This window comes from Myiozetetes cayanensis, unplaced genomic scaffold (assembly GCF_022539395.1).
Source record: "Myiozetetes cayanensis isolate MyiCay16 unplaced genomic scaffold, myiCay2020 scf3, whole genome shotgun sequence".
In the NCBI taxonomy this organism is placed as follows: domain Eukaryota; kingdom Metazoa; phylum Chordata; class Aves; order Passeriformes; family Tyrannidae; genus Myiozetetes; species Myiozetetes cayanensis.
This window is the reverse complement of record NW_026087521.1, coordinates 72,447,964-72,472,631: the sequence shown is the minus strand read 5'-3', so window position 1 is coordinate 72,472,631 and position 24,668 is coordinate 72,447,964. Positions and strand designations below refer to the sequence as shown.

General features: G+C 42.8%; 1 protein-coding gene across 1 annotated transcript in view; it reads right to left on the bottom strand.

The window, feature by feature from the left end:
• Positions 1-24,668, bottom strand: part of VWF (von Willebrand factor) — a 109,654-nt gene that overhangs the window by 24,009 nt on the left and 60,977 nt on the right. Inside the window, 9 exon segments of the mRNA XM_050324531.1 lie at positions 393-598; positions 3,121-3,462; positions 4,636-4,828; positions 5,257-5,477; positions 7,056-7,233; positions 11,475-11,518; positions 13,787-13,951; positions 15,125-15,268; positions 23,724-23,867. Coding sequence (XP_050180488.1) covers positions 393-598; positions 3,121-3,462; positions 4,636-4,828; positions 5,257-5,477; positions 7,056-7,233; positions 11,475-11,518; positions 13,787-13,951; positions 15,125-15,268; positions 23,724-23,867 — 1,637 coding nt within the window.

Here is a 24,668-nt window from a genome sequence, read left to right as displayed (position 1 = left end):
CCCTCCTCTGCCCCTCCTGAGGAGTTCAGTAAACTTTGCAAAGACAACACAGTACATTATAAATAAGGGTTTCAGATTTATGATTAAATTGTCATTACAGGCAAAAGCCTGCTGAATGGGGCTTATGCCATCCCTCCACTCTTTCCCCTGGACTTCCCTCCCCATGGATTTGTCCTGCCTTTCCAGGTCTGTACGGTCCCAGCTGTGAACTTTACATCCATCCCAGCCAATTTCACAGTAGGGGAGCTACAGGGGGCTGACAGCCAGCCAGTTCTGAGGAACTGAGCTAAAAGATAAAGTATCCAAAGGGAATTAGACTTACAGGACAGATTTCCTTGTGAAAGGGCAAACCCCAGCCACTCCCAGAGGGAAGGTGCCATGTGTGTGGTTACCTGGTGGCGCGTGCCATCCTCAGCGACACACTGTGTGCAGACCTCTTCACTGGCACAGCTGTCACCAAAAATCACCTGCCCCTCTGGGCAGAAGCAGCCCTCTGTGGGATAATCCTTGCAGACACTGGCTGTGGTGCTGTTCTCGCAGCTCCTCACGCAGGCTCGGTGGCAGTGATCGTACGTCAAATGCGGGGCACATTTCATGGCTGAGGAAGACAGGAGAAAAAAACCCAACCACCTTTATCTGAAGAGACCTGAAAGGCAGATCAAGCTTTCCACTCAAGCTTTCTTCAGAATTCTTGGGGTTTTAGAAGGCCGTCAGCCTTTGCAGACACTAACACCTTGGAAAATACATTTTTTTAAAACTAACAAAATCCACAGGGGAAAGTGATGGAAGGGATTTGTCTCAGTTACAGACCATGCACAAATCAGCAATGATGTGAAGGCTTGGATGAGTTGCTCACCTGTTTATCTCTGTTTTCAACACTGGGTCAGAAATATAGTAATTTAGAGCCACCTTTATGTGTATTAGAGAAGCACTGGTAACACTGCATGGTTAGGAAACATCCAGGACAGACTAAAGCATTGAATACATTTTGAATTTTTTTTTTTTTTTTTAGCAACTTGATAGGTCACAGTGTTCCCAAGAAACTAAAGAAAACTAAAAACCGGAACATTTTGGTACTTCAAAACTGCACCTGCTGGATTTCTGTCTCTTTGTAACTGAATTGCCACATTAACAGAATTAACTGAATTGAGGAAACATGCATTCACCTCTAAGTCCCCCTAAAATTTTTAATGATGCATTCACAACACTGAGAGTATTGTCTCTAAAAGCAAACACAAAATTAAGGCTCCAGCTATTCAAGAAACCTGTGGATGCAGCTTCCATACTGTGTACTCCCTCAAGCCTACTTTATTTTTCTCTACAGCTTCAATTAGGAAAAGTGTTTCTTATTTCCCAGTCTGTGACTGCTATGAGGTTAATAAAACTTTTTTTCAGTCCCCTGACAAAAAACACTGAAAGAAAATTACTGAATGAAGACCTGAGATCCCAAATAAACATTCATCAGCTGAACTGTCTACACACACCCTACTTAGCAGCCAAAGGAAACAGAAAAGTAATGTATTTAACATTAACCCTTTCCTCCTTCAAGTCACGTTTAATACAATTATTTCATAGAATCATAGAATGCTGAGAGTTGAGAGGGACCTCAAAGATCATCCAGTTCCAACCCCTGCCATGGGCAGGGACACCTTCCACCAGCCCAGGCTGCTCAGAGCCCCATCCAACCTGGCCTGGGACACTGCCAGGGATGGGGCAGTCACAGCTTCTCTGGGCAACCTGTGCCAGGGCCTGCCCACCCTGGCAGCATTCTCTCTCTGCTTTCTAGGACTATATTCTGAACAGGCTGTCTTCAATAACCTATTACCCTGGAAAGATATTTAAAACACTAACTGGGGGTTCAGGCCTAATTCACATTCACATTTTTGTCTTCCTATCCCATCATTCCCTCAGTCTGAATTTAAAACATGAACAAAAGCAAAGCATGGACTGAGTTTCTGTGCTATCATGCCATGAGGATGCTGGTTCTCCAGTTCTGAAATGAAAAGTACCCGGGCAGAAAGAGGGGAAGAAAGCAAAGCAACAAGAACCGACCAAACTAGAGAGGTAGAAGATGTGAAAACCAACTGGGACACTCAAGGCAGTGTCATGAGGAGGTGGCTGGGAAAGAAAATGCCTCCATATGTATATCTCTGAGATACTCAGATGAAGTACTGAGTGAATATCTGAATGTCCACTGCCATCACTGCAGACAGGCCAAGAGGAGAAGAAACAGGAAGATAAAGCAGAAGCACTTGAATTTAGGACAGAAGGTATAAAACAAAGCAACAACTGTCTGAATTTGGCACTAGCATGCTTGTCTTGCTAGTCTTGATTGGGTTCTGGGTAATTAGCAGGACTCACATCCTGCTGTGCTGCCTTCTCACAGCACAAACTTTTCCCTTCCAAAACACAAGCAGCACACAGGCAGAAGGAGAACTGGATTTGCAGAGCAAATTACAGCAGGTTCAATCAGCACAGCATGGCATGTCCTGGCAGGAAATGACACCACAGAGAGAGGCCTTTCCCAATTTCTCCCCATAGCAGAAACTGAAAATCTCACTGGCTCTTCCATCACATTCTCAAAAGTTTATGGTTTGATTGAAATGGGTGGAATTTTATGAACCAACTACAAAGAAAAGTCTTGTTATGCACAATATGGGAAGCAGTTCCACTTGTCCAAAGCATGAGTTTCCATGGCCACCTCAGACCCTCCAATGTCTGTATCAGAGCAAGGACATTTGCTGCTAGAACAGGCAGATTGAGAGCAGGCTCTCAGTCCAGACCTGGCCCCGTGATGGTTCAGAGGCTGCAGAGTCAGATATTGTCACACAGCTGTGCATACCTGTGCACAGCTTTCACAGTGTTTTTATCCCTCTAGCCTTGCATTTTACTGATCAGCAGCTTACCAACTTCCTCCACAATATGCAGCTTAGTGGATGGCAAACCACTCTAGTTATTTGATATCAACATGACCTGTACGATAAAACGTGACCTGGAACCCCTACCCTGTCACATAACCTTCAAAACTCAATATTGCACTGACAGGATGGTCGCTGTCACCACCATCCCGCAGCGAGACAATTTCTACACCAGTTTCAAGGCAGAGAGAGCAGCCCTTACGGCAGACGTGGGGTGCCCTCCAGCGCACGCAGACGCCGTGCTCCCTGCAGAGGTGAGCGTAGGAGGTGATCATCTCACAGGCCTCGTCCTCGTAGCAGCTGCTCTCCATGCAGGCCTCGTAGAACATGTTGGGGGAGATGATGCCGTGGCACTCGGCGAACTGATCGGAGAGCAGGAGGCGGCAGTGGCTCGTGGCGTGCTCGGAGCACTTGTCCTCCCTCCGGATCTCACAGACCTTCCCCGGCTCCTCCAGTGTCCAGTCCTGGATGAACGCGCTGCTGTCAGGGGTGACGGAGCCGTTGCGCAGCGTGAAGTCGTTCACGTGGTTCTGGTCACACACCCCTGTGGGAGAGTGAGGGAAAGGAAGGGTCTGAACACAGCCAGCAGTAAAATAAACCTGGAGAAAACAGGGACAGGACGGATGGCACTGGTTGGGGCGGCTCAGTGACTACACCAAGGGGGAGAGGAAGGAAATGATCACAGAATCACAGAATCAATTAGGTTGGAAACGACCTCTGAGATCATTGAGTCCATCCTTTGACCCCACACCACCTTGGCACCTGGACCATGGCACCAAGTGCCACATCCAGTCTCTTCTGGAAAACCTCCAGGGACGGTGACTCCACCACCTCCCTGGGCAGCCCATTCCAATGCCCAATCATTCTCTCTGTAAAGAACTTTTTCCTGATGTCCAAACTAAACCACCCTTGGTGCAGCTGGAGACTCTGCCCTCTTGTCCTACTGCTGGTTCCTGGGAGAAGAGACTACCCCCCACCTGGCTACAACCTCCTGTCAGGGAGTTGTAGAGAGTGATGAGGTCTCCCCTGAGCCTCCTCCTCTCCAGGTTGAACATCCCCAGCTCCCTCAGCCTCTCCTCACAGCACTTGTGCTCCAGTCCCTTCCCCAGCCTCGCTGCCCTTCTTTGGACACACTCCAGCACCTCAATATCCTTCCTAAATTGAGAGGTCCAGAAGTGGACAGTTATAATCCTTATCACTCCTATTATAAATAGAGGCACGAACAGCCCTGGGTCTTTGTTCCCATTTCCTTGTTAAAGGAAGTTACAGGTTATGCCTCAGAGGTTTAATCTAACCATGAAGATACCACTGAAGATACCACAGAATTGATTCTCCCAGGTAGTAGTTCCACTCTCAAACTTTTCACCTTCCCTGCAAGCGTAGGTCATGTCTCTCATAAACACATATGCAACAACCTAAAGTTAAACCCTCATGCAAAAAAAAAGTCACAAATCTCCTTGAAAATGTAACTTGAAGTAAGAAAAACACCAGAGCAGTCACATCTGTCCTTTCTAAGGCATTACTGGAAATCAGTGGTCAGTGAGCTCTTACACTGGTGGCCAGAGTAGAAAAAACTACACAGATTTGCAATGTTCCCTCAATAGTGGGGGAAGAGTTTACAGGTTCAAAGCCACAGAAAAAAAAAAAAAAACAATAAAATAAATAGAAGCTCAAGCCCAAGTGGGGAGCTGTTAAAACTACTATCTTTCAAACTTACCACAAAGGCCTTTTGTTCCTGAAGAAAAGCTCTTCGAGTTAAGTTTAAGAAGAAATTCGTTGTTTATTGGAGTAAATGTGAGATTATGTCCAAGGTGGAAGAACTGGATTTCATGCATTACTGCTCCATAGACAGTGACTCCAAACAAGGAGTTAGAGTAGGGGATACGAACCCTTTCACCATTAACAGTCACCTGTTTTCAAAAAAGGCAAGGTCATCACATCAGTTTTAGCAAGCAGTTAAAAATCAACAGAGTGCTCTCCCATATACCACACAAAAACATTCTGTAAGGGACCTCTGCCAGAAGAGGAGAATCACAGTGCACAGTGTCCTGCCTATAATCCCTGCCTTTCTGGCAGAAATGTCTGGGAGATGCTGCCAAATCCCATGTTCCTGACACTGTCACACCAGCACAACGTGGAGAACAAGAGGAACAACGTGTCTGGCTTGTTCTGTGAACATCGACTGTATCATGAAATCGAAAAGAGGCATTTGCTCAGAAGCCCAAAAATAGGCTGAAAGGGTTCAGAAACTGGATAAAGGGCACAAATTTGTCCTCATAACCTGGGTTCTCTAGCATGAGCAGCCAGTGCACAGGTCAGTTGGTTGTGTTTAGCTTACTGCCATGTTACTGAAGAGCTGAACAGATTCACCACGATGCTTCACTTCGATGGACTCCATGCAGTTCATCTTTGGTGCTGCTCTGCAGGGTCCTTCGTGGAGGAGAACTTCAACATCGTGCTGCACGTCCTGGAACAAGGTGTAGGAGCAATTGCCAGCCAGCTTAAAGTTCAGCCCATCAAAGGTGACAATGTGTCGAGACGAACCGCCCATGCAGACACCTGCAAATAAACAACCACCACCAAAGAAAGCCATAGGGCATTTGCTTCAGTTTAAATTAAGACCATTTCTTCACAATCATCACGGGCACGTGGAACCAACTAATTGGGAAGGCGGGGAAGGCAATGAATTGCAAAGGCTGCAGCAAATCATTGACAAGAAAGTTGGGTAAATACTTCATCACACGTAGTGGTTCTTTGAAATATCTTTGTCTGGAACAATTGCTGTTGCAAGAAATTTGGATAAACTCACAGAAAATCCTTTTGCCTGAAATCTGCTCAGCACTGAATATGATTTAGTAATAGATATTGTATGAAAAATAAAACAGGGAAAGTCTCTTCTGTATTTGTAGAAAGTCTGTAATACACTAATTTTTGCATTGTATCTTCATTATGGCATCAGATTTTATTCTGTTTAGTATTACATTTGAAACCAAATAATTCTATTTCACTCCTATCAAGCGTATGCCACAAGTCAATACCCGGGGACATTTTTTTTCCAGATTGGAAACAGGAAAAAAGCAAGAGAAATAATATGCACCAAATACTATAAATCAGTGGTCGACTGACAGCTCAGTGTTCTGGTCATTAGGCTGCAAACACTTCCTTGCCTTCACAAACTGGAAAACAGGGAGAATTATAACCTCAAGGATACCAAAACAAAACATATTAAACAAAAATATTTAAGATTATCCAACTAAATTCTTTCTACCTTTTTTAAATACTTGAATCACAACAGAGAGGTTAAAATTAAAGGGTTTGGATAATCAAACACAAATGCTAAAACTTGGGGCGCACAAACCTTCCTTGTCTAAGTTCAGGGATGAAAATTTCAGCTACCAACTTAGTATCTGGAACAAATTTTTCTTAAATCAGCCAGTTCAGGAGAGGACATTTTAAACTGAAATTATACTTTCTGAAGACAAGTTACATATAGGTTTGTGACTTACTTTCAAAAAGCAATCTTATTACTTAAGATGAAAGCCTACTTTGTTTTTAATGATCACCAGCATCAGGGTTGCATCCCTGTACCCTGTAAATGTGAGTGGGTACACTTCACTTCTGTTCCTGTCATCCCAGTCAAGACACCCATCACACAGAGTGGGAGATTATATGGAGACAGGGAGCATTTTTTGTCGATGTTTCTGTAATACATGCGTGTGGTTGAGCTCAGGTCAAACCCTCAAGCCTAGAGGGCTACCAGGAATAAATCACTGGCTTATGGCCTGCCGAGGTAAATTCCTGTTTGCCTCCATACATCCTCCTTCCCAGTACACACAGCTTTGGAAACTGAGTGTGGGATTCTCTGATAAAGACACTGTAGCTCCACTAATGCAAAAAAATAAGCTCACAGTGGCCCTGAAATTGCAAACAGCATTGCACACTCCAGCAACAGTACAACTGTCACGCTCCTGGTTATTTCTGTTCATCACTGTAGCAGGAACTAAACAGCAATTCCTCCCACCCCAGCCACCTTGGATGGGCACAGTGGCTGAGCAGCTGCACCCAGCACTACATTGCTGAGAAAGCACTTCAGCTGATGGGGAAGGAGAGGCAACACGTGCCGAGACAGGTACTCACACGGACACATCCAGCGGCAGCCGCACGTTTCGTCCACCTTCACCGCGGGGAGATTGCTGTGACACACCGGCTTTGCCATCCTCTCACAGTTAATGTGGTGGCTCTCCAGCACCGTGTAATCTCCTGGAAAGCACGTCACAGTGTGGCACTGGTCTGGTAATGTCCATTTATCCCCAGGCTGGGCAGGGAGACAAGGAGATTCAACAGTGAAAAGATGGGCGGGACGGGGGGAAGGAAAACACAGAAAAACACAAAAAGCTTGGCTGGTGCCACAACCCCACAGCTAACGAGTGACGTGACCCTGCTTCAAATCAGCCTTGGAAAACTAAATAAGGGAATGCAGTGTATTAAGCACTCCCTGACAATTAGAAAGTTTAAATTAGCAACACTAAGAAACAGACTCCGAAATTCCAAGCCAAAGGTAACAGTCTTGAGTGGGAAATGCTTTGTTACATCAGAATCTGATACTCCACCACTTGCCACCCTACAGCATGCATGGATAGAAGAATCAACAAAGAATTGCCCTCAGCTTTGCTTCAAAATTTCAAAGCCTTTAGTTTTCATAAGCCACAGATGGTCATGGCACAGCAGGAATTAACAATATTTATTCCAAGCTAGAAAGGCATGGGATATTGTAATTATTCTAGCCACAACTCTGAAATTTTAAAACAGTTCCCCCCTTCCCAAAGGGAATTTGTTCCTTTGGCATATCAGTGTTATTAGATAGATGTAGTGGATTTGTAAAACTAAAAAGTCAAATGTAAAATATACTCTCAGTTTCTAAAGGACAGTCTAAATTTTAAGGCACCAGGATTAAAATCTGGAGTATCTCAAGATTCTGATCTGCAAAAAGCTGAGCTCTCTGGCCCAAATCCCACAGAACTTTCAAGTCCATAAAGAGGCTCAATGAATTTCAAAACAGTGTTCATCCCTGAGGTCTGCATTCCCAAGAATACCCCCAAATGTGGGAAACAGAACTTCCCAGAGCTATCTCTACAGAGGTGAGTCCAGAAACACCAGCACAAGTGAGACAGTGGTTCTATGAACTGGGTTAATGCTTCTTGGGATCCACAAGCATAAAAATATGGGAAAGAAAATATTGCTATGGGGGAAGGTCATCTCCCATCATCTCCTTCTCACTTTAACCATCATTCCCATAAAAAAGAAGAGCAAAGGGATAAAACAACTGGGTAACAACATGATTCACAGATGAGTCTTGTCACTGGTGTTCAAGCTGAGAATAATGCTGTGAAAGTACTGCTCTGTATCTCTGAGCTATGGGATTCCATCAACTCTAAACAACAACAGTCAGATTCACAGCCATAAAAAATTACATATTAAATAGAAGTTAATTTACTGGACCTGTTTCAGGACTCTGAGAAGGCAACTGAAAGTTGCTTAATACTTTTCAGGCTTGTGAGCCTAGAGGAAGCTGGGAAAAAGTGACAAGGGGAGCTTTAAGTATGGAAAAAGTATTCAGATAGGAAGAAATAGAATGTTTTTTAATTATAGTTGTCTCGCCTACAACTCACTGAAAGAGGAGGACCTGGAAGGGTACAAATACAGCTGTGCAAGTCTGGCTTCCATACATATTTAATTGTTTTTATTTCACTCCTTAACAGGACATCTATTGGAAAACATCTAAGAGCTGGACAAGAACAGCAAAGCACAGCACATTAAAACAGAAATACCAGCTGAGGAATCACAAAAAAGCCAAGAATCCCAGTGCAGAGGAAAATGCAGGGACTCTGAAGACAAAGAAAGCCTAAATCCCACTTGATGTGAAATCGTAGGAGTTAAACAGGACAGAAAGGGAAGGAAAATCAGGGCTTTCTAAATCGTGAAGGATGTCTGCTGAAAGCAGCGAGCCTGCCAGGACACTGCAGGAAGCCTCAGACTTCCTCTCCGAGGGAGCTCTGAACCTACAGACCTGGACTCGCACACTCTTCCCTTGCTGTGCATCTGCAGGAGGGAGGGATGTGTACCTCGAGCAGCTTCCTCAGCTGGCACCTTTTAATTTAGCCAGGGCTATGGTTGGTTGGTTTGTTTGTCTGCTCTTTAAGCCAAGAGCTGAGCAGTACTAAAGAAGCCACGAGACAGACACTGCTCGTTTAGGAACACGGTTTTTCCTGCCATACATAGACTAGAAATGCAGATCACTTCATCTTGAAATGCTAGTATTATAAGTACCTACACTTTTATTATCATCTTTATGCCTGCTGAAAAACATCACAACAAGACTAATAATGAAAATTAACTAAAAAAACCAAACCAAACCAAAACAAAAAATACCACCTTAATCTACCATAATTGTTCTGATATTCTATCAGCTGGCAAATTCAAATATTGAACCAGTGGCTCTTTGCACACCCTGTATATTTAGCACTCCTGCAACCCCCTGCCACTGGATCTGATGAGCACTAAAAAACTTACATGGATTCAAAGAATGGCTGAATGAACTCATGGAGAGAAAACTGTCTAGCCCTACCTAAGGTGTCACGATCACCTCGGGGTGTCCCTGAGACATAAACTGTTCAAGGCTAGGACAGTTCAAGGAATTTTCATACATATTTTAATTACATTCCTCCCCTGGCTCCTATTTTCGGTCACACAATACAGAGGGTTGATCTGCACATTTGATCTGCTGTCCTCCTGCTACTAACGATGACCTCAGTCATGAATCTTCCTTCAACAATCCTTTCCAGGGCAGAGGCAAGAGCAAAACTCCAAAACAAAGGTAACAAGTCGTGTTGTTCATGATATAGATAGGATTTAGGCTGATATTTTTGATCCTGAGCACTCTGATTTCCTCGCAAACTGCACGAGATGAGTTCCCACAATCTCCAGGTGCATGACAGACATCCCACCAGGGGAACTGAGCCTCCTGCAACGACTCTGAGTAACCCCTGAAACGCTGGGAATCCAACCTCAAAGCCTGTGTTTTCTGAATCAGGGAAGAGCCTCGGTTCTTCATCCCCGCGGATCCGCGGAATTTGCCGGCAGAGGGGAACAGAGCAGTGGCACCTTCCTGCCAGTGAGGCAGCAGAGGCGTTCAGGGCGTGGATGCTGCTCCAGGACAGCTGCCCTGGATGCTCCCAGGGATGCTCAGCAGCCTTGGAACACCTTTTTTTTTTTTTTTTCCTGGCTGACAGAAGAGGTAACACAAAATCCCCCCCCCCTTCAAGGCTACCCTTTGAAAGTGTGGGTTGTTTTTCCATGGCCTGGAGCCCGGCCTGTTTTCTTCGAGGAGCGTTTCCAGCCAGAACGGAAATTGCACTTTGAGTTTATCACCGAGAAAAACCAAATCTGACATGTGTGGAACTCAAGTTCAGCCTTCCCAGCTCTCATCTCCACATACCTGTGTCTGCTCTGGGAGCCACGACACATGCAGTTCAACTTGCAAATAATCGGATTATTTTTTTTTTGTTTTAATTAAAGAAGTTTTTCAAATCTATTTTTTGTTTGTTGAGGGTTTTTTTTTTCTTATTTAGGCTGTCAGCCTCGAAGCCACCAGATTATTGGTGTCTGATTCAGCTAAAGCCTTCCTGTGTTCTGACCAGCTGACCAAGGCCAACCCTGAAAGGCAGCTCTGACATATTTCCTGTGTCTAGACAATTCATAAGCATTTCTTTATTAGCCACATCCTTCCTTACAGTCATGCCTTCACAAGGGAAAAATCAAAGGAATACTTTTAATGTGCTAGAAATTCAAGATAAATCCTAGAGTAAAGCTTGTAACTGATCCCTACTGGAAAACATGGCACAAGTTTACACTAATGTTTTTTAAAGCATGAAGTATCATGTACTCTCAAAAACCTTGGTGTTTCACCTGAGATGAAGAAACTGAAACATTTTTAACACCTAGGTCGTTGCTTTCTTAAATCTGGATTTCTTTTGAGAAATCAGATAGGTTTACTTTCCTCAGGATAAATAAAAGCTTTTCCACACATGAACACAGAGAACTTTGATTCTATTACTTAAGAGGTGATTTCCCCTAACGAGAGAATCATCACACAATAATTATCTTCCTAAAAAAAAAAATTTCCATAGGGACAAAGTATTTGTAATTTTAGCAGAAGGACAGGGTTTTCACAGGTTTTTCACCTTTATTTTGGCCATGGTTAGCTGTCCCAGAAGTTCTTCCACCAGGAGAGGGAAAAGCATTTTTCTTTGTCAGGGAGGACACACATTGTCACAGGTTTTGGTTCTGCACTGCCTTCAGTAGCATTCAACACTGCAAGTTGAGGTTGTGTGCAAGCTACCCCACCACTTCAAAAGGCAACATTTTCCTCCTCCAAAGTAATTCTTAGTATTTTCCCATACTTTTTTTTTTTTTCCATGTTATCTCCGAAAATATTCCTGCTCCTGCACACACTCTGCAGCTCGAAAGCCAGATGGACAACCCAGGCAATGCACTTACTTTCTTTTTGTTTCCATCCTCATCCACGCATTCTCTGACAGGGTCTGAAAGAGAAGCAGACGTGTTTTAGTCACATCACTCCCTCACCCAGCCTTTGAAGTGGTGGTCACCACAACACAGAGTGCTTGTTTAAAAACATGATTTAGGCTGTAAGAAGTTTATTTGTGTGTGGGTGTGTTAGAATGTGTGAATCCCTACCTGAGGACTGCAGGCTTTTGTCCAAAGTGTACAAGAGCGAGTCACAGGAGGTATGGACTGTGTTACTGCTCCCATTACCCGACTTTTGCAATGAAACTGGTCCCAAAATACCCCATGAGCAATAGCTGGGCTGTAATTCTACAGCACTTCTTGCACTGACAGCTCTGCCCAGATGGTACTTTTAAAAAATCATGGCTTTAGCTCTGAATGAGGGTCCAGCCTTACTTCTGAATCATGTGAGGAACTGAGAATATTTCTAGGAAGTAGCAGGTAATGAGAATTTACACTCCCATGCACACACATTTACTAAAGACAAACACAGCATAAGTATGGAAATAACTGCAATAAGAGCACCCAAAATCAGTTTCCTTACATTCAGGCATTACTGTGATGAGCAGGTTCTTTTATAGAACCAGTTAAATATTCACAGGGCACCCACTGAACTGCAGTTTCTATGTTTATGTGCTCTCAGTGCACACCTAGAGACAGATGGGAAGCAATCTCACATAGGTACCATGGCATGACAACACGATAACCACGTCCAGGAAATTAAAACACTGCCTAGCAAACTCTTTCTAGAATGTTAGACTATGCTATCTTGTGTTCACTATATGCTCTGTCTTTTCCAGGACAAGTAATGTATTTTGAAAGCACTTAGGAAATCTTTTAAACCTTTTTAATAGTATTATTTTTGGTACACTTCCATACATGAGGCAAGACTCCATCCGTACAAGAAATCCAACTGTGTGAGTCTGGAGGGGAAAATTATACTTTACAGATTGCAAGAAGCTTAAAACAAAGCAAACAAAACAACAAAAAAAAATCCAAACAAGAAAATAAAGCCCCACCAAAAAGGGTAAGATTATAGTTTTCCACCCCACAGCAATGGTTTTGCCAACAGCAAAAGGAAGAGCTAAATTTTTCAAATTTAGGTGTTGAAGATTAGATATCTGTGATTCAAGGTTTTTTGAACTGTTAGAAAAGGTTTCATAAAAACACAAAGCTCTCACCTCTAGTACTAATGGGTTATAGCACAGATTGCAACAAGAAAACAGTTACTGGTTCCAAATTCCTGCTCCCCATCCTATATCTTGGATCAACGTAATTTACAGCAAGAAAAATCGCGTATTTTGCAGCGTGAAGAGAGGAAATGCGTCTTTAAAATCTTCTTTTAAAAGGAAAGAAAGAAAATGGCAGCTGTTTAAATCTAGAAAATGGCAGCTGTTTGATGCTCTGGAGAGATTTTAAAATGCCAGAAGTGATCCCAGTGGAGAATGATCGGATATCTCCAAGCTGGACTGTGAACACTCTGCAACTTCCTCATGCTCAGTGGTACTTGGCTCTGCAAAAAAGTCCACTTATTGTGAAGGAGATGTAACTAAGCCCTTGTAATGCTGGTAAAAACCTGTGCAATGACTAACACTAGGAGACAGTAGTTTGTGGTGAGAACACAAAGATGTTGTTGGAATAGAAACAACAGTATGTGTAATAAATATCTATATACAAACAGACCAAGGAGGCAAAAGTGGCAAAATACTGGTCAGTGTTGAATCAAGGTTCCTTAGAGGAGGAGTATTGTTATGTATAAATGCATTAATATTTGTTTAAAATATGTTACACTTTTTTTTTTTCCCCAGTATTGGTTTTCCTGGAAAAGTTAATTATTTATTCTTCTTCTTTTTTCTTCTACTTGGGCTGAATTTTTGCAGACACACACATCACGTCTGAAAACTATGTAATTTGAAAACTTGACTCACAACTAACATTTCTGAAGCATGTCCCATTCAGTCCTGACAGCTTGAGCTGTCCTGCTGTCCCTCAGTTGACGACCAGCCCTGATTATTAAGAAGGTGACAGCTCAAAAGTTCAGGCCTAAGCAGTTCTAAAATCCTTGCTGGAAGTTGGTTGATTGGAACAGCAACTGGCTACACGCCTTAAAGGCTCAGGTTTTGTCTCACATCTAAGGGATGGTAGAGGTCTGTGTTAGCATTTGTGATGATTGTTGGTAAAACACATTGCGTTGACTTCTAAAACGAAGAAAAAAATCATTCTGGTTTTGGCATTTCAATTTTTGTGTTTTGCTCCAGTCATGCAGCCACAACTACTGGACTTACCCATGCATACTTTTTTGATAAATTCACTATTCAGTGTGATCATAGTGGATAGATCTTCAAAATTCTGGAGCTTCATGATTCTGGTAGCAGCAGATGGCCCAGCCAAAGTCCTCAGTTGCTCTTCATCATAACTGTTGCCAACACCAATTGGAAAGAGGGATACCCCTAGGAAAAAAAGAAGGAAAAGGTTTTAATTAGGCAGGGCACAGGATAAGGAGATCTTTGCTCATGGAAGTGGCAGAGCCATCATCTCTGGAAGTATTTAAAAGGAATGTAGGTGTGGCACTTGGAAACACGGTGTAGTGGTGGCCTTGGCACTGCTGGGTTAACAGCTGGACTTGATGATCTTGAAGGTCTTTTCAAACATAAATGGTTGTATGATTCTATGGGGCTTTTTTTCATTTGCTCCTTATAAATAAAAATTAAAAACAAACAAACAAACAAAAAAACACAGAGTAAAGTTTTTCTCCAACAGTTAATTTTTGTGTATTCCTTGCATCATTCCCTCCACGTTGGCTAAAGGCAACTAAAGGCTGAAATGGTAATGCTCTAATCACAGCATTAGCTAGGATGAGCTCTATTAATCTCAAGCATAGTTAAGATCATGCACGGTCAACAAAATGCAGCTGCAGGCTTAATGAAACCATCTTCACTTTTTTTATAATGTAAAAAGTCTCAGTATGTTGCTTTCTTTCTTCAGTTACACGGCAATTGGATTATTTTCAAACCATTTAATTAAAAATAACAGCTGATGGTTGCTATGTAGTCCATGCCTTATTCAATAGCTCCCAGAGCAACCTTCAAAGGAAGTCAAAGTTCCTCAGCTGAACACCTGAGGAAGCTGAGGTCAGAAACGACAGATGGAAAACCTGAAAAACCATCATGCAGCACACATTGAGAGCAGAAGTATATTCCTGTGCAGGTCAGTGCAGAATCTCAGCAAAACCTCTAATTATTATTATATTATATTATTTGTATTATTACTATTATTACAGTGAACCTTTCAAGGATCACTGTACTGCAGCAGTACTGACTTTATAATATCAGATACATTCCCTGTCTACCCACAGTACTTTGGAAAACGAAATGCCACTAATGTGTGAAGCCTGTGGAAGCTGTTCAGCCTCAACTGCAGATTGGTACTGAATTTACCAGTACCTCAAAGGCATCTCCATCAGGCACATTTTCTTCAGGTTGTTTCCTACCCAAACATTGTGCACAGTAAGGCCAGAACTGACACGAACACACCAGTGTCCTAACTTTCCATCTGTTGTTATAGTGCACTACTTAAAAAGCAACAACCCCATTTAAAAACAGTGACAGTGGAAGGAGATTTACTGTTGAGCCTCGCAGAAAGAGCAGCAGCCTCCACAGAGTCCTCTGACCTCCCCGACACGATGACTATGGCGACCCTCGATGCGCCGGCTCTGCCCCCGTGGGATTCTGACATGGCGTTCTGGACCACAAAATCAACGGCATTTCCTGAGAAGAAATGAAAAGATAAATAAGAGATACGACAGAAAACTCAGAGGACACTATAAAATTAAATCTTACTTTACTATTAGTGTGTTACATTAGTAGGTACTGAAAAATAGTGATTCTTAAAGGACTTTAATGCCTGCTTTACTGCTGCTACGTGACAGATCTCAGCTGTTAACATCCCAACACAGGCTGACCATCCTCAGCTACCCAGTTTCTGCAGTAATGGGAGCTTTACTGCCTTTCCTTAGCCACAAGAATAATGCTCCTCACTTTAGTGCAACGCCACAGGAACACTCCTGGGAAAGGACAGAACAGATTGCAGGGAATTATGTTCCTATTTCCCAATCGCCACGCAACAGTGACATCCAGTGGCGATCCGACGCACAAGTTCACATCGTGCCGAGCTGTACTCATGAGCTGCTCTCACTCCTGGAGAAGATTTAGTGCTTCCCTGATTTCGTCAGCTTTCAGCATGGGTGTGAAAAGCACACCTTGCCTCCCCACCACCAGCAACCTCTCTGCAGCGTGACCTCAGAGTAACCCATAATCTAACTGGGTGATCCATACTAAAAACAACCAAAAAACCACACCAAAGACACGCCAGACCGCACAGAACTTGCAAAGAAATTCTACCTTAGCCAGCAAATCACAAACTGGCTTGAAGTGGAAGCTGCTGCCCTTTCATTTAACATCTGTGAACACTCAGGCAAATTTTTGTTGAAAATCATGACCTCAGCAAGAGAGCACTTTGTTAGTACTTGCATTTAGACGTGTATTTGCACAAATATTTACACTGGGAATCACGATATGCAGCTTTCTTAAAAGCTCCTTCGGGCTGGGAAGTTATCAGGTCAGGAAGCAGAAATGGCACCGGGTGACTGATGTGACATTCAGGGCAAACAGTGACCGGTGAACAATAAACACTTGAAAGGCTAGTTCCTCTTAGTAACCTGCCATAACTGTGGAGCAGAAATAGGTTTGCCTGAGGAATTCACTGTACCATTTATAATAACAAGCACATTTGAGAAACACTGGAAGTCAGACCACAGACAAATCACCAACACACCCTCAGTGCACCTCAGCACACCTCAACGCTCGGTAATTTGTCTTTATGCATCATGTCACCCAACTTTATTCAGGGATAGAAGCAAAAATCCTTTTCCCAAGCTGCTGCAAGCATGGACAACCTCTAGGAACCTCACTCAGCACGCTGACTGTTGATAAGGCTAAGAGAGTTGGAGTTATTCAGCCTGGAGAAGGGAAAACCCCAGGGACACCTCACTGCAGCCTTTCAGTACTCAGAGGGAGCTTAAAAAAAAAGAGGGAGAGTGACTTTTTGCATGAGCAGACAGTGATAGGGCAAGGGGGAGTGGTTTTAAACTAAAAGAAGAGAGATTTATATTTGATGTGAGGAAGAAATTGGGTGGGCAGGCCCTGGCACAGGTTGCCCAGAGAAGCTGTGGCTGCCCCGTCCCTGGAAGTGCTCAAGGCCAGGCTGGATGAGGCTCTTGAGCAACCTAGGCTGGTGGGTGACATCCCTGCCCATGGCAGGAGTGTTGGAAAGAGATGATCTATAAGGTCCCTTCCAACCCAAACCATTCTGAGAGTCCATGATGTCATGGCAACAGCAACTGGATATTCTACAAGGTTTCAATAAGAGTTTCAGGAAGAATTTACCCCTTGGAAGAATCTAGCCTAGAATAGATATCTGGAAAAAACTTCAAATGTTTTCTTTGCCACAGCACTGGTTTGGAGGTCAAGCTTCCTTCTCCAAAGGAAGGAAGGATTCTCCAAATCCTGTTGCTTCCCCACCCTTCCCCTGTTGTCCCATACACCCCTACAGTCCCTGACAGCCTCACATCCCCTCTCCAACTTATCCTGCCACTTCTCCATTAGCCCATTATCACTAATTCCTCCACAGCCCTGTGTTCAAGTGTCATCTCTCCACACAGATGCCCACAACTAAAGATCTGGGACCAACCCAGGAACTGCTGCCAGGCCCTGTTGGACCTACAGCAGGAATAGGATCCACATCAATTTCCTCTTGTATTAACTTCCATCTCTCACCTGGCATCACCTCCACTATCAATCTCCTCTCCAGAAAAGGTCACCTATTTTCCCAAGCCCAACTCTTCAAATAGAATGATTCATGTTTGTGTTAATCAAATTCAACAGAAAGCTTTCAACAGCATTTAAGAACACAACAGGACGTCTCTCTTCTTTTTCTTGCTTTGCAATTATATATCTTTTATTTAGTTCTTCCAGCTGTGTGGATTAATTTCATTCCTATAATTTGATTTTCATTCCCAGTGTAATTCTGAATTATATTTTACATATGAAATAAAAACACTTCTGAGTTTCTGTCCAGCGAAAACCTCAACATTTTGAATGTTTTTCTACTTGCAAAAAACCACAATTTAAAGCACCGTTATTGCTCAGGTGATGGCGATTCCATTTCCCAAACTACTATTCCTGACCACAAAAATCAACTAACTCCAGGTATTAACTCATGTCCTCTACAGCTGCCTCACAAGCCTTGCTGCAAATGGCTTTGTGTCTGTAGAGGTGGAATGTTAGATGCAAAGTGGCAGGTTAGCTATAAATAAACGAGGATAAAACAAAACACAGAAAATTATTATGACTATATTCCAAATCCCTGAGATTGCTGCTCCAGGATGGTCACTGTGCCAGAAGATTGACTCATTTCCCTTTTGTCCTATAAATAATCACAAAAAAAAAAAAAATAAAAAAAAAAGTATTTCAGGTTTTAACTTTCAAATATTTTAAGTTAAACTTTTGCACAGTAAGAATCACAAATTATTTTTCATTCAATTTGTGAAAAGCAGTTGAAATTTCTCTGTTTGCTGGGGTTTTTTTAATGACCCTTTGACTTTTGTGTGTTGGTGTGGGCACCAGCAGCTCCAGCTCCCTTTCTCTTTCTCACATTAAACCTGAAAATTTTCAGAAACTTCCATACATTTTTGTAAACTGCAAAATCCATTATTTTTTATAATTTCTCATAAAGAGATCAAGTACCACTGCAACAGAACCAGTGACTATTTCAAAGTCCCCCAAAAACAGTTACCCAATTTAATGCACGGAAAATTCGTTTTAGTGTCCTAAAAACTCTTTGGATTTCTCCCCTTATTTTGAAGCCAGCTCCAGGGAGAAGAGCCAGGTGTCTGAAGACATGATCAAATGAGCACTTTTGTCCTGCTAGAGGGACTCGAAGTCCCCACCCCGAGCTGGAAGCTGTCACTTCTCAGCTGTTTCTCTCTCCATCTCACCACAGAGGGAAATACCAAATCCCTCAGAGGCCACAATAAAAACTGCTGACTGCTTGTAAACCAACCAACTTGAACACTTCCTTACTGTGACACAACAGTAAACTGACATTTCCCTACCAATAAGGGAAATTTAACGTGTTTACACCGAGATAAACACCAAGCACAAGGCTGTATTAAGGCTGGAAAGAGTGTTCACAGCACAGAAACAGAGAGAGAATCATGGAATGGTTTGGGCTGGAAGGGACCTTAAAGATCATCTCATTCCAACGCCCTGCCATGGGCAGGGCCACCTTCCACTAGCCCAGGTTGCTCAGAGCCCCATCCAACCTGGCCTGGGACACTTCCAGCCAACACATTCCCACAGACTGAATGCAAGAGTAAATTATGTTACTCTCATGCATCATTTTTACAAATGATCTCTGTTTCTTACATACAAAATGTGCTACCAAAAAAAAAAAAAAAAGGCAACAAATAGGCTTTGGAAGCAAAATTGCTTCCACGCTCACATGGATTTTAGGCATCAGACATACAAGCCATGAGAAATCAAGATGGAAGTCTCCAAGCCAAAAGCATTCACAGCTCAGTCAGTAGGGCTTGACCCAAATCATCGGGCATGTCCAGGGGAAAAAATGCAAATAAATAAAAGGAGAAAACAAAATAGCAGTTGATCTATACGGGCTACTTTAAAAAAGGTGTTTCTAAATCAAGAGGCATTTTCAGTCATTCCCAAGGCTGCCAGTACAGAACAGAACCTTCTCTCCATTCTCCAGTGCTGATACACTCCTGACTTACTGATACTGTAGAGTATAAAAATTAGGTCATGTTTGGAATAATTATTAAAGCAAAACCAACAGAAGGTATCCTACAAGGCTGGGGAGGGGAAAGGAGAAGGGATGGCATTACTCCATGATCCTCTCAGATCAGACTCTGAAAATCTGATGCTCAACTTCTGACAGACAGAAAGGGCTTTGTAAGAACTTTTCTTTTTTGGTTGAATTCAACAAGACTATTTAACAAGGGCTGATTATCTGAATATTTTTTTTCCTAATTTTTTCTTTTTTATTACCAGATGGACTTTTAAGCCAGAACTGTATTCTGAAGTAATAATTCAGAATGGTTCATGAAAAGGCTGAAAGTTGATTAAATGGACATAAACAATTCATTGAGTAGGGTTGGAGGTGTTTACTGGGATTCTACAGGGAATTAAACTAGATTCTGCCTCATTGAACAGTTTCATTAATGATTTGGATGGAGGAGGAAAAATGTGTTAAAAGGAATGCTAATCTGAATCACAGATATCAGACTGGGAGCAATTATGAACATCATGGAATGATCTGAGAGAGCACAGGGTGCCCAAGAAATGCTTGAAACACATCCAAGAACTAAAAATGAAGATTCATCCCAGAATAAGCCAATCTGGAACACACAGACATGTAATGGTTTGGTGGATGCCTCAGGGAAAGCAGAAACTTCCCAGGAGCAGCATTTGCAATTATTGTCTTTAATTTTGTCTGAAAGGGGGAACGAAATGTAAAGCCCCCATGAGGGTCTGTGGAGCTGTGACAGACAGGGGATTCCAGTTAGACAGAGGTTCCTGCTGGGAACTTGTGAATTAGTGCCTTAAGTGGCCTCAGTGGTTTCTCTCACATTTCTGCAACATCTTGACCGAAAAAGAACAAGTACTGCAAGAGACCTTAATCATCCCCAAGACCTGAAAGCTGCCTGGGAAAGAAAGAAAGAAAGAAAAAGAAATGGTTCCTCAAAACTTGAAGGGATACAGAAGAAGCCAACACTGTCTGAAAGGTGGATATTCCAGATTGGATCTATTTAACCAAGGGCTTGCTTATAAGGAGCAACCCTCCATAATGATAACCATGAAAATACAGAATGATTTGTGTTTGAAGGGAGCTTAGATATCATCCAGTTCCAACCAGGGGCACCTTTCACTTGACCAGGTCACTCAGAGCTCCCTAATCCTGAAGCTGATCTTGATATCTTAATTTAGGGTCTTGAAATCGAATTGGGATTTAAAAATACTTAAAAATAGATTAGTATTTTCATTTTGAAACAAATTAGCTATTGCAAAGTGATCCCACAGGTCAGTGCTTTAGACACCCAGTTTTTAGCACACTGATATTCTGGCATTAACATGTGTCAATTAACAGAATGGCTGAACTTCTCGTGAGCATCACAAATCTCAGTCCAACACCCCACCAACACTGAAAGGAGCAGGCTAAAAGGCCCCAAAACCTCTCTTCTGCTTTCCTGTCTCTGCAGGTCACAAATCCTGCATTTCTCTCACCACCAAGGGCTTTTGATGATCCCAGGCCTCGCACCAGGAGCACATTCAACTCACAAACCTCGTAAGAAATGAACTGCTAAAAACAGGCAAGCAAATAAACCTGCAGGACAGTGAATTAAATTAGCTCAGGCAAGAGATTAGTAGGCATTCCAAGCAGGCTTCAGAAAGGAGCTGGCACCACCAGCTCAGAAATACCAGCAGGGAAACAAGCGAAGATTCTCTGTCAGTGGATGGGAGCCCTCTGATCAGAGCAGCTGCTGGCAAACCCATGATGGCCTTGGGGAGCTGATGGGGAGCAAGATTCTGGAAATTCTGTACAGACCACATCACTTGGAAAAGTGCTGTGGTGAGCCTGTGCTTCCTAAACCACAGGGAAGTTTAGAAGAAAAAGACAAATTATATCTTCTTAATCATGATGGCAAAGCTGAATGCTGCTAATCAAATATTTTCATAATAACTCAAAGTTGCAGGGGTTTTTTTCTTGGTGGTGGGGAACACGCATTTCTTTCCCTGATGATGCTTTTAATACAGTTGAGCCACACTTCCTCCAAAATTTTGAGCCTGAGGCAGGCAGCGGGCACGGGAAACATCAGCCTAAACGAGAGACTTTTACTAGCACTATGAGCAAGCAAAGCCGTGTTTTTATAAAGTGTTAAGCAGCATTTACTGTAGGGATTGCTCAGTCTGCTTCCCTATGACTCTCCTAAACACCCAAGAATGCTGAACAGAGGCACGTTTATGTGATTCTCAGTACTCTTGCACAGCTCACTTTTTGAGCTGAATGAAGCCTTATTCAGTCAGCTCTTCTTGCAGGTTTTTTTTTTTTTTTGGGTTTTTTTTGTTTGTTTGTTTTAGTTTTTTCTTAGGTGAAGTTGCACACAATTTCATGATGTCTTAATATCCCCAGAGTTTCTTCTTGATAAGTCACTTGAGCCAAAATGTGCCTGATGTTATAGAATGCCCCCAGTGCATAAGCATGGGGAAATTTTGTAGTACAGGCTGTTTTTTTCTGTTCTTTCTATGCCTTCAAATACTCTGTAGTTTTTCATTATTTCCTAATAATAAAAGGTCTTTTCTCTTCTGGAGTTTCCTTGTGGTTAAATGACGCAGAAAAGGGAACACCTTCTGCAGTGATGGCAACAGAGCCAACAGTTGCTCTCTGCACAGAGCTTTTTTGACCAAATTAGTGGGATTTTGATCAGCAAAGACAGGATAAAGATTACACTGGATTGTGCTTCCACCACAGGGAGGCCAGTGCAAACGAGAAGAAACATCACCAGTCTAATAGCAATGACATTTCTGATGTGCAATTTCCAAAGATGCCCAGGAACTGCAACATCCTGACCGAGCCACCTACACTTCTCAAGCAGCCCCTGCACTTCCAGAGGCCGGAGCAGAGGCACAAAGACGTGAATGGCTGCACTTTTCCCAGGGTTACTGTCTCCCACACAGCCAGGAGGACTCTCACACACACGACAAGGTGCAGGATGGGACGGCGGTGACTTATCTTCATCTACTTCATTTGGGAGGAACAACTTCTGCCCCGTTCCACTTTGGTTCGTTGCAGCACATCCCTCACCACGGTCTCTGAGCATTTTCCAAGGAGACATAAACAAATCACTAATGAGGATGTCATGTGGCTGCCTCTCCCCTTTCACTTCCCAAGGGCCGTGTTTGCTCCGTTTATCCCGCAGTTCCGAGCGCCTTTCTAAGCACAGTACGTGGAAGGCTTCACAAAACTTATCTATTTGAATGCAGCAGCTTATCCCACAACGAGCCTATAGAAGTCTCATCAGCCATCTGGTATTTTTATTTCTCCAGGCTGAGAAAGCAATCATAGCTAATCCTCCTGCGAACCATGGAAGTCGGGTTTTATTTCTCACTTTTCTGGACCAATAACTCTTTACAGTCCAAAGTAGGCCAAAGACCCTAAAAAAAATCTGCGTATTCCTTGACTCTTACAGGACCCTAATGCTAGGTGTCTGCCAGAACAAATGTGGTTGCAATCCAGAAGAGCAAAATTCTCAGTATATCTGGTGAAAGACCAGATATGCTGCAGGAGAATCTTTCCTTGCTGGGCCCTGCAACCGATACACGTGCGTGCACCGAGTTTCCACGGACCCAGCGGGAAATCTGTGTGATGTTTCAGCACGTGAAAATTGAAGTGGACATGGTTTTTTCCGCTGTCTGGAACAGAAGATGATGACATTTCACCAGCAGCCCTTTAGCTGAAGTGTCGCCTCAGGCAGTCCTTGCTCCCTGGCACCATCCCCAGCCCTCGTGCCAGCCCGAGTCCGTGTGGAAGCAGCACAGCAGCTCGGATGAGGGAGCTGAAGCACACAGAATATAACTGCTGGCTTGCTGCTTTCCAGCCAGGTGGGGTTACACTGGCTCAGCACAAACATCTGGCAAGGGCAGCTACCGAAGTCAGTGTGAGCAGTTCTGCTGTTCAATGTCTAATCAACTGATCAGCACTGAAAGGTTAATGATCAAAGTCTTTACTTCTTAGTGACGCTTTGCTGGCTTGGAAGATAATGAATGCAAAATCCTGAGAACTGCTTCAAGGCTTCTTTCCAAAATGCATTAGGATAAACTATAATTCGTGTAACCTACTAATACATTTTAATAGAGAAAATTGAACCTTAGCAAGCAACATACACATAGTAAAGGTATGAATGAACAAAACAACAATTAAAAAAAAAAACCAAACAAACAAACAAAAAAACCCCAACTTAAGAGTCCTACTCCAGAATGCTACCACAATGGCACTGGCATAAATTGGTGCTTGGGGTCAGGCTATATTTAGCATTTCTTGGGGTGTTTTTCCTCCTCTTGTTTAAACATCAACATGCACAAAATCACTCACCTAGTCTGGTAGGACCTTGCTCCCTTTGTTGAATGGACTGCACCATGTCTACGAGCCTCTCAGTCTCTTGAGGCACATTCCATGAGATCTCTAGATTATTTTCCCTGGCATACTGCAGGACTGACACGTGAACTGAAGTATCACCTGAAGTAGAAAACAGAAAATAAACACTTTAGGCAGTGCATATGAATGCCTTAAAATAAATCTAAAGGATACCCTTGTGGTTGTGATTGACATTAAGCACAGCTAGACAGTGATTTTTCCATCAGAGTGTGAAAGCTGGATTTTCAATCACAAGATCAAAACCGAACAATACCCACATGAAAAAAAAAAAATGCAACTGCTGGAAACCGTTGATTTTCTGTCAGGAGTCAGCATGCAGTATTTTACCCCTGATCAATTTGACCATGATTGGAGAATTCCATTTTATTGATCTCCAATATCAGTCCTTCTCCATTTTAAAGTTGTCTAAACATCACTTTTTCTATGTGCACACTGTTTTGCACAAGCAGTAGGTTGATGCTCCACATGTGTCAGGTGGACCAAGCTCCCTGGATGACACCATTCCATGCAAAATTCCTTCTGTCACACATCACTGGAAGGACACAGTGCATAGGGCATCCAGGGAGCTTGAGCTGCACAAGCAGATGAAGAGAAATTCCAAGTTCTGCTTTCCTCTGACATCCTGGTTCTGATTATACATTCTGTGAGAAGTACGAATAAAACTGTTAACTGAGAGTTGATAGAGACAGTTATAAGATATCAGATTTGCAGAATTGAACCAGGCAACACATTGCTTATAATTTATAAATAATTTATAAATTTCAGAATCAGTGTCTTCCATGTAGGATCTCTAAAAAATCGAAGTTATTCTACACATACACAAATGCTGTACTTTTCCCCTGTGAGCTCTTTTGGAAGCACAGGTGTAACACAAACACGTCA